Source organism: Mustela nigripes, chromosome 13 (genome assembly GCF_022355385.1).
Source record: "Mustela nigripes isolate SB6536 chromosome 13, MUSNIG.SB6536, whole genome shotgun sequence".
Classification (NCBI taxonomy): domain Eukaryota; kingdom Metazoa; phylum Chordata; class Mammalia; order Carnivora; family Mustelidae; genus Mustela; species Mustela nigripes.
Window position 1 is genome coordinate 35,724,416 of NC_081569.1, and position 17,356 is coordinate 35,741,771.

Sequence of the window (17,356 nt, forward strand, 5' to 3'; positions counted from 1 at the left end):
AGAGCTCCAAACTAGATATATCCAAGGAGAACCACATCAAGACACATTATAATTAAAATGTCAAAAGTTGGGGCACCTGGGCGGCTCAATGGGTTAAAGCCTCTGCCTTTGGTTCCGGGGTCCTGGGATCGAGCCCCACATTGGGCTCTCCGCTCAGTGGGGAGCCTGCTTCCTCCTCTCCCTCTGCCTGCCTCTCTGCTTACTTGTGATCTCTGTCTATCAAGTAAATAAATAAAATCTTTAAAAAAATGCTTTATAAGCATCTTTTCTGATCATAATGGCATGAAACTAAAAATCAATTACAAGAAGAAAACTGAAAAAAAATCAAATATGTAGATTAAACAACATGCTATTGAACCATCAATGGGTCAACAAAAAAGTCAAAGAGGAAATCAGAAAATACCTTGAGGCAAATGAAAATGTAAATATAACAATGCAAAATCCATAGGATGCAGCGAAAGATGTTCTAGTAGAGGAGTTCATAGTGATACCTGCCTACCTCAAGAAACAAGGAAAATCTCTAACTTCACATCTAACGGAACTAGAAAAAGAATAAAGCCCAAAATTAGTATAAGTAAGGAAATAAGATCACAGAAATAAATAAATAAAATAGAAACTAAAACTAAAATTTAAAAATCAATTAAACTGGTTCTGTGGAAGGATAAACAAAATTAACATTTGGCATTGTTATATTTACATTTCATTTGCTACTTGAGGGGCATTCTGCCTGACGTGCTTAACTTGATCCACTTCATCTATAAACAGTACTACAAACACCATTTCCAGCTAGTTTATAAATAGAGTCTTGTCATCCCTTGATCCTGTTTATGCTGCATTCCCAGAAAAATAAACATCAACTGGGAAACAAAAATTCTTTAGACATTTATTTGTTTTTAAAAATGACAAAATTAAACACTAAAATTGACAGTGCTTGTTTTAAAATCATTATCTATGATTTGCATTTAAAATATACTTGAGAACTTTTTACTAGATTATTTATAGTCAATGCATAATTTCAATAGAACTTTAAACAATTACAGTTTAACTCCATGTAGTATTAACTTCTCTTCTCTTCTGATTCTTGGGCCAATTTCAACTTTTCTTTTAATTCCATCTGATCTCGGTAATACTGCTCAAATATTGGTTGATAAATATACATCCCTCCAGCAATTCCAAGGATGCTAGCAAAAATCAGTTGTGGAAGAGTCAATCTCCCAAACATTTTTCAACAAATCCAATACAGTGCTTTTGCCACACGGTGGTTTTGAAAAATTACAGTCAACATCCAGGAAATATCTTCAGATCTGTGTACAAAGAAAATAGAAAGCAAACCAATAACTCATCATGACATCCTTTTAAAAAGATTCTATGAGTGTTCCAGAGTGAATAGTATTTTCATCATATGTAAATATCACTTGATTTAACTAAAATAGGAATATAAATACACAGAGAATATGACAAATGGGTTAGGGGGTGGTGTTAAGAAAAAGCAAAATCCTACTACAGAATTTTCTCAATGGTTTTAAATAAATAATTCTTAAAATGACAAAAGTGGGGGAGAGGTTAGGAAGAGGCAGGCTCTTGTCACCTTTACATACCATCATAAAACTATCAACTAAACGAAACAGCTGCCCCCAAAAGTTGAAAGTAGTTGCCAATCCAATCTGGAAGTAAAAGAAAGAGAACTGTTACTTTTCATTATTAGCCCTTTTTTATTTATTTCATGTTTTTTGGCAATATGCATAATTAAAAACAATTTTTAAAGGACTTTATGAGTTCCCTTTGATGCTTTAGAAGGTACAAGTAGACCTCAAAAATATGTAAATAACTTGCCATCCACTTTGGATAAAAATACAAAGAGATCTGACTGATTTTACTTTTAATAACTGAGGAGTACAGACTCCAGTATTTCTCAGAAAGTTATACTTGTGAACACCATAGTCTCTGGAGAAACCAGAGCTTATGGAAGAAGAAAGCAGAATAACGAATTTATATGTTTGCTTATGTAACAGTCTTTCACCGTCTCCTAGACAGGCCCCCGAGGTTACAAAAACCATTGGTGGCAGAACCGGTACTAGAAACTAGGTTGTCCTTAACATCGCTAAAATGTAATTTAAACTAATATGGGTAAGAAATGCCTGTTTACTCTTGGACTCTACGATTAACTAGATAAATGACAACTCAACAAGCATGCTACGGTTCATCGCCTGCGGAAGGACGGAGGGAGGGAGGGGGGTTTTTGCAAGTAGGCTCCTTGGAAGGTAAACCACATAAAATGGGAACAAATGCCCTTCTGCCACTAGTTTGCTAAGTGAACCGGACCGAGTCACTTAAGTTTCCGAACCTCATTTTCTACATCCGTACAAAAGCCCTACTCCGCCTACCTCGCCCAACAGCTAATGTGAGATCACCCAAACAGTGACATGTTACACAAACACGTTTGCTACGATCACTGCCACTTAAACACCTCCGACCGTTGGGCTGTCGCTTCGCGTCGCTGACCCCGCCTCCCGCCTGCCCTAGCCTAGGAGAGTTCTGGCTCCTACCAGCAGTTTCCGGAAAACAGGGAGCAGAGGCCACGAAGCCAAAGGCGGACAGCAATCTCACGAGAAGCAGCTAAAGAAGAAGCGCAGACCCGCTCGCGACAAAGCGTACCGGTGCCAAACAAACCTGCAGCACTCGGCGGCAGACGCAAACTTCGGGGATTCCGTGCGAGAAAGCGGCCTTTTCCCAGCTACCTCCGCGCCTGCGAGCGACGGCTGCTGCAGAGGCCAAACTTCGTGAGCGGAAGAGCAACGCGCGTTCCTCCAAGTCCGGTCTCCTTCTTCGTAGGGACTGAGGTGCCAAGGGATCCTCAGCCGGCCCCGAAGGAGGTGCAGGATGAGGCAAGAGGGGGACGATAGCCGACTCTTTTTCCGCGGCTTCCAGAACCGCTCCCAGGAGAAGATGAAGCTGCGAAAGAGAAAGTCCACTTTGTACCTCAGCCCCCGGAAGAGCACCTTGCCGCACGGAGGTGAGGGGGTGGGGGCGGGGGCGGGGGCGGGGCGCGGACGCCGACCTCCCAGGCGGTGGCGGGAAGCCGCGGACCCTGAGCTAGGGCTCCATCTGCTGGGCGGGGTTGCCAAGGAACCGTAGTGCGCTCGCGACCGGATTCTCGGTTCGGGCCCCTCGCAGGGCCCTTTATCCTGCATTGGTTAGTGCTGCCGCCGCCGTGCGGAGCGAGGGGCCGAGACGTAGCCATCCGCATTTTAGAAAGGCACCCGGGCTGGGAGTTAACCTGCGATCTCGCAGCTACGGCGGGACTGGTGCCTGGGGTTGGACCGGAGCTGACTGCCACCCCATTTATTTTTCCCACCCTCGCCTTCCCTCTGGTCCGGTGTGATGATGTTGACAGGAGCAAAATCACCCCAGCGAGGGGACTTTTGATCTGTCAGACGCGGGTATTTGCTCTAAGGAGGGACTTCTCATTCATTCAGGAATTATGTATTGTGCGCCTTGCGTGTACGGAGCACTGTGGAAGCGGCCGGAAAAGAAAGCCGAGTTTCCCCCTGCAAACCTGCGACCAAGAAAGGAGAGAGTCGTTTTGCTAAATGGAGGAGGATTGTGACGGGTGGGGGCGGGGGGGTGGGGGGAGAGTTAGCTGGGCCCGAGTTCTGTCGCTCTGTCCTCCTAATCCTTCCTTTGTTAGAAGTTGGATCCCTGAGGGTCAAGGTGAGTAACGACGGCGAATTGTCATACTTGTCACAGACATATGGTAGAACTGTTAGGTGATTCGAGATCACTTGTTCGGGGGCCCGCTCTGAGTTGTGCACCAGTCCGCAGAGTAAAAGGGTTTTTCTTTCAGTAGTTATAGTTCAGTCGGGGTGTTTCTTTAGGTGCTTCTGAAAGATGAAAGTTGAGATGGGGCGTGTGTGGTGTGTTGAATGTGCCAATCATCTGAAAAATATTTAAATATGTTCCCAGAGAATAAGGAAGGAGGGTGGCAGGAACCTAGAACTATATAGCAAAAGACTCAAAAGGCTCACAGGGCAAACACAATTACTCAGGAGGCCAGACAGGCAGGTCTGAATAAATTAAAGCACCTTCTCTTAAAGAACCAACTAGGTACTGCCAGTTGAGCTTTGTCAGGTCTTGGTTGTGAAATGCTGCAAATCTTTTATATTGAAAAACATTTTAATACAAAGTCGGATTTTTAAATTCACATTTTAAAAAATACTCTGTATGCAGCTGGCAGGCTGTCCAGTTGTGGCAAAGAACAGGGCTTTGGAGGCAGCAGACCTCGTTTTGAATCCTGTTTAGTCATTTATAACCTTTTTGACTTTGGACAAGGCAGAATAACTTCTTAGTCTCAGTTTCCTCATATGTGAATGGGGCCAGTACCTACCCTTTAGCATGATTTGGAGGATCAAATGAGATAGGGCATGTGAAGGAATGAACTCAGCACCTTGCATAGAGTAAGCATCAGTAAGGACTATTTAAAAACATGCAGAGGACCAGCAGTTTGATACGCCACTGTTTGACATACATAGGAAGAGTTGATCCTAAGTAATTTGTTAGCTTTCTTCCTAGGCTACCCATATAGTTAGTTCAGTGTTATCTTACTATTCTCCTTATACAGTAATTGCAAGAAAGATTGGTTAAATGAAAGGTGGTAATTTCCCAGTGGATGAGGCTTGGTCCCTTGTTTAACTGTCTGCCCAGGTTTGCTTTGAGAGTAGTGCCTACCGGCCAGAATTCTCTATTGTACCTTCAGAGTCTGAGCAAGGCGCCAACCAGAGCAGCAGATTTTAGTTCTCTCAGTGGAACTTCCTGACTTTTGTGCCACAATTACCTGTTTTGTTTTGTTTTTCAGATCTCCTTGGTGAAAACATTTATCTGGTCTTGTTTACCATAGCATTACGAATATGTAACTGTTTTTTAGTCCAGACAAGTTTTGTTCCAGATGAATATTGGCAGTCTCTTGAAGTTGCACATCGCATGGTTTTCAAATATCCTTTGTAGTTTCTTTTCCGGACTAGAAATGTATATTCACTTTAGAAATTGTACCAGCTTCTCTTATAAATTTTCTATCAATTTTACTAAGTAATTTTACTTATCAAAGTATACCATTATTTTATACTGATATTTCTTTTTTCTTCGATGTAATATATTTGACTCAACCTTTAACCAGCAGGTATTCCCATAGAGCTCAGTACTGTGGAGGATATAGATGAAGTAAAACACACATTCCATTCTTAAAGAAGCTATGAGTTTAATTGGCCAACTGCATTTTTGATTAAAATAACCAGTATAAAATGCTATGATTTTAAGCTGCTTTATCCAAAAAAATGGAAATTTTTCATGCCCATAAATTAAAATAGATTATGTTTCAGTGCTATAACATTAGTCCTTAATATTACTAATTATGGTTATTTGACCTGGGAATGGACAGAAAGATTGAGGGGTTACACTTATCCCTTAATCTTTGCAAGCATTTACAAGGTCCTGCATCTTTTGAGGAAAGATAATGTTCAACTGCTGGTAAGTTTAAATAAAAGTAAATTAAAAAGTAATTAAAAGTTGATTTATTCCATCCTTTTTAAAAGACTAATGTATATTAACTAAATGACTTTATTGGTATCACAAGGTTTGTTTTTAAAAAGGTATTGTTACTGACCATATCTGGGCAGCCTACAGTTCTAAAGACATAATGCGATGTGTAACCCTTCATTATGTGCTAAAACACAAAACTGAGCGTGAAAGTGTCCTAGTTAAAGGTATCCTGTGAATCCTATTAAGATATTCAGACTTTCAGAATGACTACATTATATATTAATTATTTGGACTTTAGAGTATTCATCCTTGGGGCGCCTGGGTGGCTCAGTGGGTTAAAGCCTCTGCCTTCGGCTCAGGTCATGATCTCAGGGTCCTGGGATCGAGCCCCACATCGGGCTCTCTGTTTGGCAGGGAGCCTGCTTCCCCTTCTCTCTCTGCCTGCCTCTCTGCCTACTTATGATCTCTCTCTCTGTGTCAAATAAATAAATAAATAAATAAAAAGAAGTATTCATCCTTCACGAAATAAGATATAAGAAATAAGAAATACAACACTTCTCTCACTCATGAAAGGAGTGTTGTATTTTGTTTTAACTTGTGAGCAGAAGATCCTGTTATATGAGCTTATAAAGAATACATATAAACCTACTCAGCATTTAGTGTTGAAAATAAATCTTAGAGAAAATTAATTTGATAAGAATTTGATGATATGCACAACCATTGTGCTATGTATATAGTAATTAGGCAGCAATAGTAAGTAAGGTTGTAATTCCTAGATCATGTACTTCTGGGGTCAGTTGCCAAGGAGGATACAAAAGAACTAATGGGGCCAAAAATTTCCCTAAACTCACTCTGAAGATCTTTTAAGCTGTCCTCAGATTAGACTCAGAAGTTTGGGCCTTCCCCATTTTCTGTTAGGGAAGTAACCCAGAATTCCAAAGGCAGTCCTAATCCTGAGGGTTTCTTAGAACCTGGAAAGACACATGGAAGTATCATGGGGAAGGAGAATTTAGAGCAGCAGCAGCATTTCTTCCATGGACAGATGTTGAACTTAGGGGCTGTAAATTCCCTTGTCCTGAAAGGGTTTCCAGATTATTTGGGGTAACCATAAAGCCTGGAACCACAGGCAAATATATGTAATGCTATCAAGGATATCTTATATCTCAAGAAGTCATCAAGGATATAAGATATCCTAAGAAGAAGATTATATTGTGAATGAAAGAGTCTTCAAGATAGAAAACTTCCTATTCCTCCAGGACCTATCCACTTTCCTCAACCTCTAGCTGACCCACCTGTGATTTAAAGTAAGCCTCCTCTAGTCCCCATCCCCACCCCACTGTCCCTCCCCACAAAAATCTGTCCTATCTGGAGCTTGACCAGATGGAGAAACTTAAGATGCTATCAGTTAGTCATTCATACTGTCATATTATCTTTTTTTCAAAGATTTTATTTATTTATTTATTTATTTGACAGAGATCACAAGTAGGCAGAGAGGCAGGCAGAGAGAGAAGCAGGGTCCCCACTGAGCAGAGAGCCTGATGTAGGGCTCGATCCCAGGACCCCGGGATCATGACCTGAGCCGAAGGCAGAGACTTCAACCCATCTGAGCCATGCAGGCGCCCCATCATATTGATTATCTTAAACATAGAGCACATGATTTTGAAACTAGAAGGGGCCAGAGAAGTGAAATAAATAGACCAAGGTCACAGGATGTTAAAAGCAGAGCCAAAACTAGATCCTGGGGTGCCTGGGTGGCTCAGTGGGTTAAGCATTTGTCTTCAGCTTATCATGATTCCAGGACCCTGGAATCAAACCCCACGTCAGTCTCCTTGTAGGGAGCCTGTTTCTCCCTCTCCCTCTGCCCCTCCCCTCCACTAGTGCACTCTATCTCTCAAATAAATAAATAAAATATTTTTTAAAACTTTTTTTTTTTAAGATTTTATTTATTTGACAGAGATCACAAGTCGGCAGAAAGGCAGACAGAGAGAGAGAGAGGGGGGAAGCAGATTCCCTGCTGAGCAGAGAGCCTGATGGGGGCTTGATCCCCGGACCCTGAGATCATGACCTGTGCCCAAGGCAGAGGCTTAACCCACTGAGCCACCCAGGCGCCCCTAAAACCTTTTTTTTAAAAATAAAGAAAGAATAAAACTAGATCTTAGGTCTGCTTATTTATAGCCTAGATAGCTTGTCCCCAAACTGCATGAAGTGTGTTTACAGAACTAGTAATGGCTTAGAATTGCACTGTCTAATATGGTAGCCACTAGCCCCATGGGTCTATTGAATATTTGAAATGTGGCTAGTCCACATTGAGAAGTGCTATTAGTGCAAAATTCATACTGGATGTCAAAAACCTAGTACAAAATAAAAATGTAAAATGTTTCTGTAATATCTTATTATGATGAAATGATGATATTTTAGATATATTGGGTTAAACAAAATAACAAATTAATTTTACCTGTTCGGGATTGTTTTTAGTTTTTAATTTGGCTACTATAAAATTTTAAATTACATGCATGGATCATGTTATATCTCAACTGGACAGTACTGGCTTAGAACAAATGAGAAGAAAGGGATATAGAAGACAGACCTGAATAGGGGACCAAAGTGGGGGCTTTCAATAGTCAGAAGACATATAAGGGCATTTGGCATCTGGAGATTAATAGAAGAATCAGGAGCTTAAAGAACAGGAGAATGGTGAGCTGCCAGCACAGTACCATACTCTAGATTTACCCCTTGCATGTTCCTTCTCTTTGCCCCACCCCTCTACTTTTCATTTCCAGAAGTCATGTATAAGTGCTACTTAATTCTTCTCAGGTCTTTACTGTAAACCTAGAAAATTACAGTATCTTAAAGGTCTGGAGAGAGTTCGAATAACTGGGAATTTACATCTCTACTTACTTTTGTGTTGAACTAAAATCTACCTTCTTTTATTTTTATTATTTTTAATATTGTATTTATTTATCTGAGACAGAGAAAGAAAGAGCAAGTACAAACAGGCATAGAGGGAGAAGCAGGCTCCCACTTAGTCAGGAACCCAAAATGTGGCTCTCTCCTAGGACCCTGGGATCATGACCTGAGCCAAAGGCAGTTGCTTATATGACGGAGTCATCCAGGGGCCCCAAATGTACCTTTTTTTAAATTCAAGTTTTCTACAAGCAACCCTTCAGAAAGTTTTATTTATCCAGGATAAATATCTCTATTTCTAAATATCATAATCAGATAATATCCTTTAGACATCTTATAATTTATTAAAATCTATCTTAAAATGTAGGTCTCCAAATTGAATATAATATTGAAAGCTAGGGTAACTAGTTCAGAATATAGTAGAACCATTAATCGTACAAATGTTATACTCCTGTCATTGCACAACATATAGTTTTAGTGGTTTCTTTGTACTGTTGTCTTACATTAAACTCGTAGCTAAACTGACTTCTCACATAAACTACTTTCAGGCCTGAGAGGCAAGAATGAAGCATAAAAATCTCTAGGCAGAGTAATCAGAAGGTATGTACATAGGTGCCTTTTGCTGTATTTTACAGGGCAGAGTTTAAGTGAAATTATGAAGTACAACATACCTTTAAAACTTAAACATTTATTTACAAATTACTGACAAAGAGGAGGAACATATAAAGCTAAAGTGTTAGAAGCCATTGGCACCTGAAAGTAAAGCCACTCTAATTGCACTGCAAAATTAATAAAGACTGATCCAACACAAGTAAAAATTTAAATATATTTTTAGAAAACATCTTTGAGCTAACCTAGATTAAATTGTCCTCTATCAGTGTGTTATTTGTTAATGATAACTGTGATACATTTTTTTAAAACTCATTTAAAAACATAAAACACATTTTTTTAAAACTCTCAAAGATGTATAGCATTAGAATTACTAACAGTAATTAAGTTATAATATTTACTCTTTAGTTTTACCCTTAAATTTACTTTTTAATGTCATCTGATTACTGTGTTTCTGTAGTTGTAGAATACTTGTCCTTTTATAGAAAAAAAAAAGTAACTCATTTTATTATCCATATTGCAGGATGGGGAAGCAATGTATCTTAGTAGTTAAGAGCACCGTCTTTAGAATGAGGAAGACCTGGGTTTGAATTCTGGTTTCTACGCTAGCTGTGCAGCCCTGAGAAAATTATTTAATGTCTCTTTACCTCAGTTTCCTCACTTATAAAGCAGTGCTGATCTCACAGGGATTGTTAGGACTGAATGCGCTGATACACGTAAAGTACTTGGTATGATACCTATCACATATTACTATAAATACTTCATAAAAATTTAATATTGTTATGCTAACAAAGATCATTAAGTGTGCTTCTAAAATAGAACCCTAACACAATGAACTGTTTTGTTGGCTATCTATATTAAAAGTAATAGTGTTGTGGGTGCCTGGGTGGTTCAGTTGGGTAAGTGACTGCGGCTCAGGTCATGATCACAGAGTCTCCAGATCAAGTCCCTCATCAGGCTCCCTGCTCAGTGGGGAGCCAGCTTCTCCCTCTGACCTCCCCCCGCTCATGTTCTGTCTCGATCACTCTCTCTCAAATAAATAAATAAATGTTTAAAATGGTAGTAGTGTTGTAATATATAAATTACAAAGAAAGGGAATAAAACTACCTTGGGCATATCCCTGAAAGATTAATGTCATTTTTGTAGAAAAACAGGTATTTTTGCAAAAGAATAGAATACTATATATTACATTATTTTTGTACTAAGAATGCCCTTCAGTTGATAGTTGGATCAGTTTGTTGATTTCTTAATGATAATTCTGTGTGAACCAGTACACGTTTTTTAATATCTTCTTTTTCTTTTTAAACTATTTAAAGATTTGGATTCCTAGACTTGCCCAAGCACTTTTGTCTGCTATAGCAGACATCAGACTCTACTCATTAATGAAGCAACTTGAAAATCAGCAAATGGCAAAATGGGTGGTAAGTCCTAAACAATTTAGAAACTATTCATTTCATTCCTAATAGCATGAAGCACATGAAAAAATGCCAGTTCTCAAAACAGCTTCAAAAGATAATTTGTACAACTTTATTATAGAGGTACCTCCATATTGAAGAACAGCAAAATGCAAGTGGTACCTGCCATTTCTCTACTTCTGATTGCTCCCCAGGTGACTGAAGCCTCAAAATCTTTGAGAGGCTAAACCCCAGGAACAGGCTTGGAAGCACTTTCACTCATCAAACCTGTCAGAGTCCTTGCGTCACTTTCTACAAAATTCAATAGGAATTGTTCTAATCATTGTCTACCTCACAAATAACCTCCACTGTGTACAACCTTTGTTCACTACCTCTAGCTAGCTGAGACTGAGCCTAAGAAGCAGGTTTTCACTGAAGCATTCTTTCACCTCTAGCCTGAGTGTTTGAAAGAGGTAGACTCTGTAAGGGAGAAAATGTGGTGTAGAAAACTGTCCTTTGTCAGACTGGCTTATTTCACAGTGGGTAGATAGATTCCTGATACCACATTCAAATTTTGAATGGAATTTCTCATTGAAACCATATCCTGAAGAGTGACTGGATTCTTTAGTACTGTAGTTAACCTCCCTTGGGTCTTTCTTAAATAAATTTTTATACAAGCTAGCTTAGAAATCTTACTACCTTTTTAATACTGTTTCTACCGGAAAATATATTCCCAATTCCAAGTAACCAATTTATCAACAAATTTCTGGAATATAATGTATTATTAATGTATTAATAAATATTAATTAATTTGCTAATTATTACTAAGACATATCTCTAGATAGTGTGTTTATTTGCATTAAAAGGACAGGAGGGTTTAGCGATTGAGTCCTTGTTAATGGATTCAAGGATAAAATCAGTCTACTTTGTGCTTACATACACTGAAGAAGGCTCAACCTAAAATGTCAAAAAGTGTAATACCTTTGAAATCCTTCCCCCAAAGTAGCAGTACCAGGTTCTTCTAGATTAGGAGAAGCCTGTAAATCCACAAAAATTTGGAACATTTTTTAAAGGCTGTATTTGAAGAGCTAGGAATCTAATACCACATGTTTAACATCCTTGCACCAGCTAACAAGTTTAAGACATTTGCTTTGTAGACTTGATGCTTCTGTTTGCATGTTCTTCTAAAGCCTGGTTTATTACTTTAGTCAATTTACCTGAAATTATAAACTTGGTAACTTTAACACCTACATATCTGGTATTATTATAGACCTATGTATAATGTAACTTCTTGAAAACAATGGGCATGCTTATTTTCAATATCATTTATGTTTTGATGTGATTTTTGCAGTATGTATACTTGCTGTTTTCCATAGAAGATAATACTGAGCTTTTCCTTTTATACTCCATATATGTTTGCTTACAATTGTTCTTAGTTTTTTTGCCAGTTGTGCTCTTGGTTCACATGGTATTGCTGTACCAGAACTCTTACAAACACCATGGAAACTGTTCTCACTATAATTGCTCTTTTCTACTATCCTTTGGAAGGTTCAAAGTCTATGAACAGGTGAGATATATTACTGTTAATAATACTGTGAAAAATCTTAAATAGCAACATATTGTAATGTCTGGTGGACCCCCAGATGTTTATTATTTCATGAAGTTTATTAAAACCACACTGTCAGTTGATACATTTCTTATAGTAGGAAACAGATATATGCAAACTAGGTAATGAAGGGCAGTTTAGTAAAAGGACTATGTATAAATATTTAGGCAATGTCAATAAGGGGACAACCATAGTATCACAGGGCTAGTAATAGGAAGAAGTTTCTGCTACACTGTGGCCCCAAAGTGAGGTTATTATTACGTGAATCCATACAAAGGTGTAACTCAAGAGAGGGCCCCAATAGGGGATATGCACAGCCAGCCTTTAGCCACAGCAAGAAGAGAACTGGGGAAATAAAATGCCCTGACTTAACTCTTCTGCCCTCCAATCAGTCAAGGCCAGTCAGAAGCCAGAAACCAAGTGAGCTCATTGATACAGATCAGGTAGGTCAGCTTCCCTGCACATAGAGCAAGTGAAGAATAGAGGAAAATAGATCTGGAAGGGCAAAGAGAAAATATAAGGACCCAGGAGATTGGGTCCAAGATGGCAGCACAGGAAGATTCTGAACTTACCTCCACCTCAGATATGCCATCTATAGGAACATATGGATCACTTCCTTCCAAAAAAGATCTGAAAGCTAGATGAATTGCTCTCCACAACAAAGGGTAAAGATAGGTAGAACAAGCAGAGACACAGTCTCACAAAAAACCCCACATGCAGCATGGCAGCACACAATAGGGAGAGATCTCACCAGCTAGACACTTCTTCCAGAAAAGCAAGGGGTTGATGCCCCCAGTCAGGCATTCTGGCCCCTGAAATCTGCACCAGAAAACAACCTCCCAGAACATCTGACTTGGAAAAACAACTAGTTGATATCCAGGGGTCCCCAAGTTCTATAGGAAACTGAGGCTCCCCCCTCTCTCACATGTAGTCCATTTCCCTTGAGACCCAGTGGGAAAACAGCCATTTGAAAAGCGTCCAGCAGTGACCCCAGCAGAAGGGATATCATAAGTGTGGAGGTCATCTTTGTGGAGTTAAGGGGTTCAACTCCACAGTGGGGACTCCATGCTGGGGATCTGCATCAGGAATGTGAGTCCCCATAATGTCTGCTTTTAATATCAGTGGAGTTTAACTCCAAAAGACCCAGAGGCCTATAGAAGACCTAGACTGTGCTCTTAAAGGGCCTAGAGACAGCATCACTTGCTCCAAAAACCAGTAAAGAAGCAGCAGTTTAAAAATCACCTGAGCCAGACATGAAGGAGATTTATTGACAAATTTTAAGGCATGTACCAGAGAGGCTGGGCACTTTCCCCAGGAACAGAAGTGCTGGTAGGCACCATTTTTCTTGCCTACCTTCAGCCCAGCTGGCCCAACACTGGCAAATAACAGTTCTGACACTTTTTATCTACCTTGCTAGCATAGCTTGCCCCACCCTGGCATTCCCCTGCAGATCTGCCTCACCCAACTGGCAGATGCCCCTCCAAAGCAACTGCCACCATGCCATACCCAGGTGGCAGCCACTGTCAGAGCTGGTACCCCTCCATAGTGACTCCAGTCCTGGGTAAGAAGGGCATCCCTGCCCACCAGTACACCCACACCAGCTGTGGCCTGTCACCAGTGGGAGATCACACAGCTCATACAAGGATAGCCCTGGAATGCCTGGTTCTGGTGAGCAGGGGGAAAGCTTTTCTAGGCCCATGGGACACTACTCTTAAACAAGGAGACATAGCTGACCTACCTAATACCAATAAACAAACATAGAGAGTCAGATTAAATGAGATAGAGAAATATGTTTTAAATGAGAATAAGACAAAACCTCCAAAAAAGAACTAAAGAAAATGGAAACAAGTAATCTACATGGTAAAGAATTCAAAGTAATGATCATAAATGCTCACCAAAATTAGGAAAAGAGTGGATGAACTCAGTGAAAACTTAAGGAGATAGAAAACACAAAAAAGAGCCAGTTTTAGCTGAAGAATGTAATAACTGAAATGAAAAATACACTGCATGGAATCAAAAGTAGATTAGAGGATGCAGAGCAGCAATCTGGAAGACAGGGTAGTGGAAATAATCCAAACAAGAGCAAATAGAAAAGAATTTTTAAAAATGAGAATTGGTAAGGGACCTCTATTACATTAAGCAGACTAACATTCACACTATAGGGGTCCCAGAAGAAGAGAGAGAAAGGGGTAGAAAACTTATTTGAAGAGAAAATAGCTGAAAAGTTCCCTGAAGGAAACTGACATCCAAGTCCAGAAAGCACAAGAGCCCCAAACAAGATGAACCCAAAGAGATCCAAAATAAGACACATAATAATTAGGATGCCAAAAAGTAAAGATAAAGAGAGAATCTCAAAAACAGCCAGAGAAGAGCAACTAGTTATATACAACAAACCACCCATACAACTATTAGCTGTTTATTCAGCAGAAACTTTGCAGGCCAGACTGGCGTAATATATTCAAAGTGCTGAAATGAAAAAACCTACAACCAAGAATGCTCTACCCAGCAAGAATTAAGAAGAGATAAAAAGCTGTCCAAACAAAAAAGCTTAAAGGAGTTCATTACCACCATACCAGTGTTACAAGAAATGTGAAAGGAAATCCTCTAAGCAAAAAATTTAAGAAAATTATCAAAGGAGAATTTCACTGGCAAAAGCAAAATACAGTAAAAGTAATAGCTAGCATAAAATTTAAAGACGAAATTAGTAAAATCAATAATTAGTTAAGAGATAGACAAAATAAAAATATGTACAATATGATATCAAATACATAATCATGGAGAGGGTAGATTACTGTGCTTTTAGAATGAACCTCATGGCACTAAAAACCAATAATATATACACAAAAAATAGAAAGGAACCCAAGCATAACACTATGAAAGTCAGGAAATCACAAGAGAAAAGAGCAAGAGGAAAAGAACAGAGAATTACAAAAACAAATAGAAAACAGTTAACAAGGAGCACCTGGGTGGCTCAGTGGGTTAAGCCTCTGCCTTTGGCTCAGGTCATGATCTCAGTGTCCTGGGATCGAGCCCGTATTGGGCTCTCTGCTATGCAGGGAACCTGCTCCCCTCCCCCTCTCTCTGCCTGCCTTTCTGCCTATTTGTGATCTCTCTCTGTCAAATAAGTAAATAAAATCTTTAAAAGAAAGAAAGAAAGAAAACAGTTAACAAGATGACAGTAAGTACATACCTATGAATAAGTACATTAAATGTAAATGAACTAAATGCTCCAACCAAGAGACATGAAGCAACTGGATGGATTAAAAAGAAACAAAAACAAAACCCCATCTGTATACTGCATAGAAGAGACTTAATTCAGACCAAAAGACATGTACTGAAAGTGAAGGGTTGAATGTAGATATTCCATGCAAACGGAGGTGAAGAAAAACTAGGTGGTAGTTCTTAGACAACAATAGACTTTAACACAAAGATTATAGCAAGAGACAAAGAAAGGCATTATAGGGACGCCTGGGTGACTCAGTTGAGTAGCTGCCTTTTGCTCAGGTCATGATCCCAGCATCCTGGGATCGAGTCCCGAATCAGGCTCCTTGCTCAGCAGGGAGCCTGCTTCTCCCTCTGCCTCTGCCTGCCATTCTGTCTGCCTGTGCTCGCTCTCGCTTCTCTCTCTCTGATAAATAAATAAAATCTTTAAAAAAAAAAAAAAAGGAGAAGAAGAAGGGCATTATATAATGATAAAGGGATCAATCCAACAAGAGGATATAACAACTGTAAATATTTATGTATCCAACATAGCAGCACCCAAATATATAAAGAAGATATTAACAGACCTAAAAGGAGAAATATAGTAGAAGGAGGAGACTTTAATGCCCCACTTGCTACAATGGATAGATCATCCAGACAAAAATAAGGAAACAGTACCTTTAATGACACATTAAACCAGATCAGCTTAACAGACATAGAATATTTCACCCCCAAACAGCAGAATACACATTTTTTTGAAGTGCACATGAAACATTCTCTAGAACAGATCACATGTTAGGCCAAAAATAAGTCTCAATAAATGTAAGAAGATTGAAATATTACTAGCATAGTTTCGGAAAACAGTATGACACTAGAAATCAATTACAATTTTAAAAAACTGGAAAAAAGTGAAGGCCAAAAGCATGCTACTAAACAAGCAACCAGTCAATATAGAAATCAAAGAAGGAATGAAAAAATACCATGAGACTAATGAAAATGGAAATACAACATCTGAAAATCTTTAGGACACAAAAGAAGTTCTAAGGACATTCGTAACAAAACAGGCCTACCTCAAGAAGTAAGAAAAATCTCAAACAATCTAGCCTAATCTAAATTTAGTAGGGAAAATTTCTTCTCGGCCTTTTGGCTAAGATCAAGTGTAAATTTAGTAGGGAAAAAAAAACAGTTAGTAGAAGAAAATAAGAAGATCCCAGTGGGGGGAAATAGGGACCAAAAAAAGAAAAGAAAACATCAGTGAAACTAACAGCTGATTTTTTAAAAAGATAATGTTTAAAAACCTTTAGCCAAGACTACTCATCAAGGAAAAAAACGACTTAAATCAGAAATGAAATGGAGAAATTATAGCCAACACCATAGAAATATAAAGGATTATAAGAGACTATTACAAAAAAAAATTATATGCCAGCAAATTGGAGAACGTAGAGGAAATGGGTAAATTTAGAAACATAATTTTTCAGGACTGAATCCGAAAGAAACAAAATCTGAACAGACTGATCACTAGTAATGAAAATGAATCAATAGTCAAAAAACTCCCAACAAACAAAAGTCCAAGATCAGATGGCATCACAGATGAATTCTACAAAACTTTTAAAGAAGTTAATACAGATCCTTCTCAAACAATTCCAAAAAATTAAAGAGGAAGGAACTCTTCTAAATTCATTCATTATAAGGCCAACATTACCCTGATAACAAAACCAAAGACACTACCCCTTACCCCCCAAAAAAATTACAGGCCAGTATTTCTAATGAATGTCGATTCAAAAATCTTCAATAAAATATTAGCATACTGAATTCAATAATACATTAAAGGTATCATTGATCATAATCAAGTGAAATTTATTCCAGAGATGCAAGGATAGTTACATGCAAATCAACATGATATATGCAACAAAATAAGATTAAAAATCATATGATCATCTCAATAGATACAGATAAAGCATTTGACAAAATTTGACATCCATTTACGGTAAAACTTTCAAAACAGTGGATGCAGAAGGAATATACCTCAACATAATAAAGGCCATAAATGATGAACCCACAGCTAATAACCACACTCAGTGATGAAAAGCTTGAAGCTTTTCATCTAAGG

At 38.8% G+C, this 17,356-nt stretch overlaps 2 protein-coding genes across 6 annotated transcripts in view; one reads left to right on the plus strand and one right to left on the minus strand.

Annotated features, from left to right (window-relative positions):
* Positions 1 to 869: 869 nt before the first annotated feature.
* PIGBOS1 (PIGB opposite strand 1) lies at positions 870 to 2,854 on the minus strand. Of its 3 annotated transcripts, none has more exons than XM_059371965.1 (3): positions 2,671 to 2,854; positions 1,599 to 1,664; positions 870 to 1,304 (listed from the first exon to the last, which is right to left on the minus strand). In XM_059371965.1, exon 3 carries the CDS (start codon positions 1,220 to 1,222, stop codon positions 1,058 to 1,060), a length of 165 nt encoding a protein of 54 aa, XP_059227948.1. In that variant the 5' UTR covers positions 1,223 to 1,304; positions 1,599 to 1,664; positions 2,671 to 2,854; the 3' UTR covers positions 870 to 1,057. The 3 variants fall into 3 exon arrangements, with proteins under 3 accessions (XP_059227948.1, XP_059227950.1, XP_059227949.1); XM_059371967.1 differs by having other exon boundaries at positions 2,656 to 2,854; XM_059371966.1 differs by having other exon boundaries at positions 2,547 to 2,854.
* A 17-nt stretch (positions 2,855 to 2,871) lies between these two features.
* Positions 2,872 to 17,356, plus strand: part of PIGB (phosphatidylinositol glycan anchor biosynthesis class B) — a 41,521-nt gene continuing 27,036 nt past the window's right edge. The window contains exons 1-6 of one of the 3 annotated variants that reach the window (XM_059371962.1): positions 2,930 to 3,013; positions 3,477 to 3,711; positions 4,853 to 4,986; positions 5,401 to 5,520; positions 10,362 to 10,466; positions 11,876 to 12,006. In XM_059371962.1, the coding sequence (XP_059227945.1) occupies positions 3,591 to 3,711; positions 4,853 to 4,986; positions 5,401 to 5,520; positions 10,362 to 10,466; positions 11,876 to 12,006 (611 nt within the window). In that variant the 5' untranslated portion in view covers positions 2,930 to 3,013; positions 3,477 to 3,590. Of the gene's footprint in view, positions 3,014 to 3,476; positions 3,712 to 4,852; positions 4,987 to 5,400; positions 5,521 to 10,361; positions 10,467 to 11,875; positions 12,007 to 17,356 lie in introns of all 3 variants that reach the window. The other 2 variants (XM_059371961.1, XM_059371963.1) reach the window with 2 other exon arrangements.

Excerpts from the sequence above, each read along its gene's own strand:
- PIGBOS1 (XM_059371965.1), bottom strand. The coding sequence starts at position 1,222 with ATGTTTGGGAGATTGACTCTTCCACAACTGATTTTTGCTAGCATCCTT.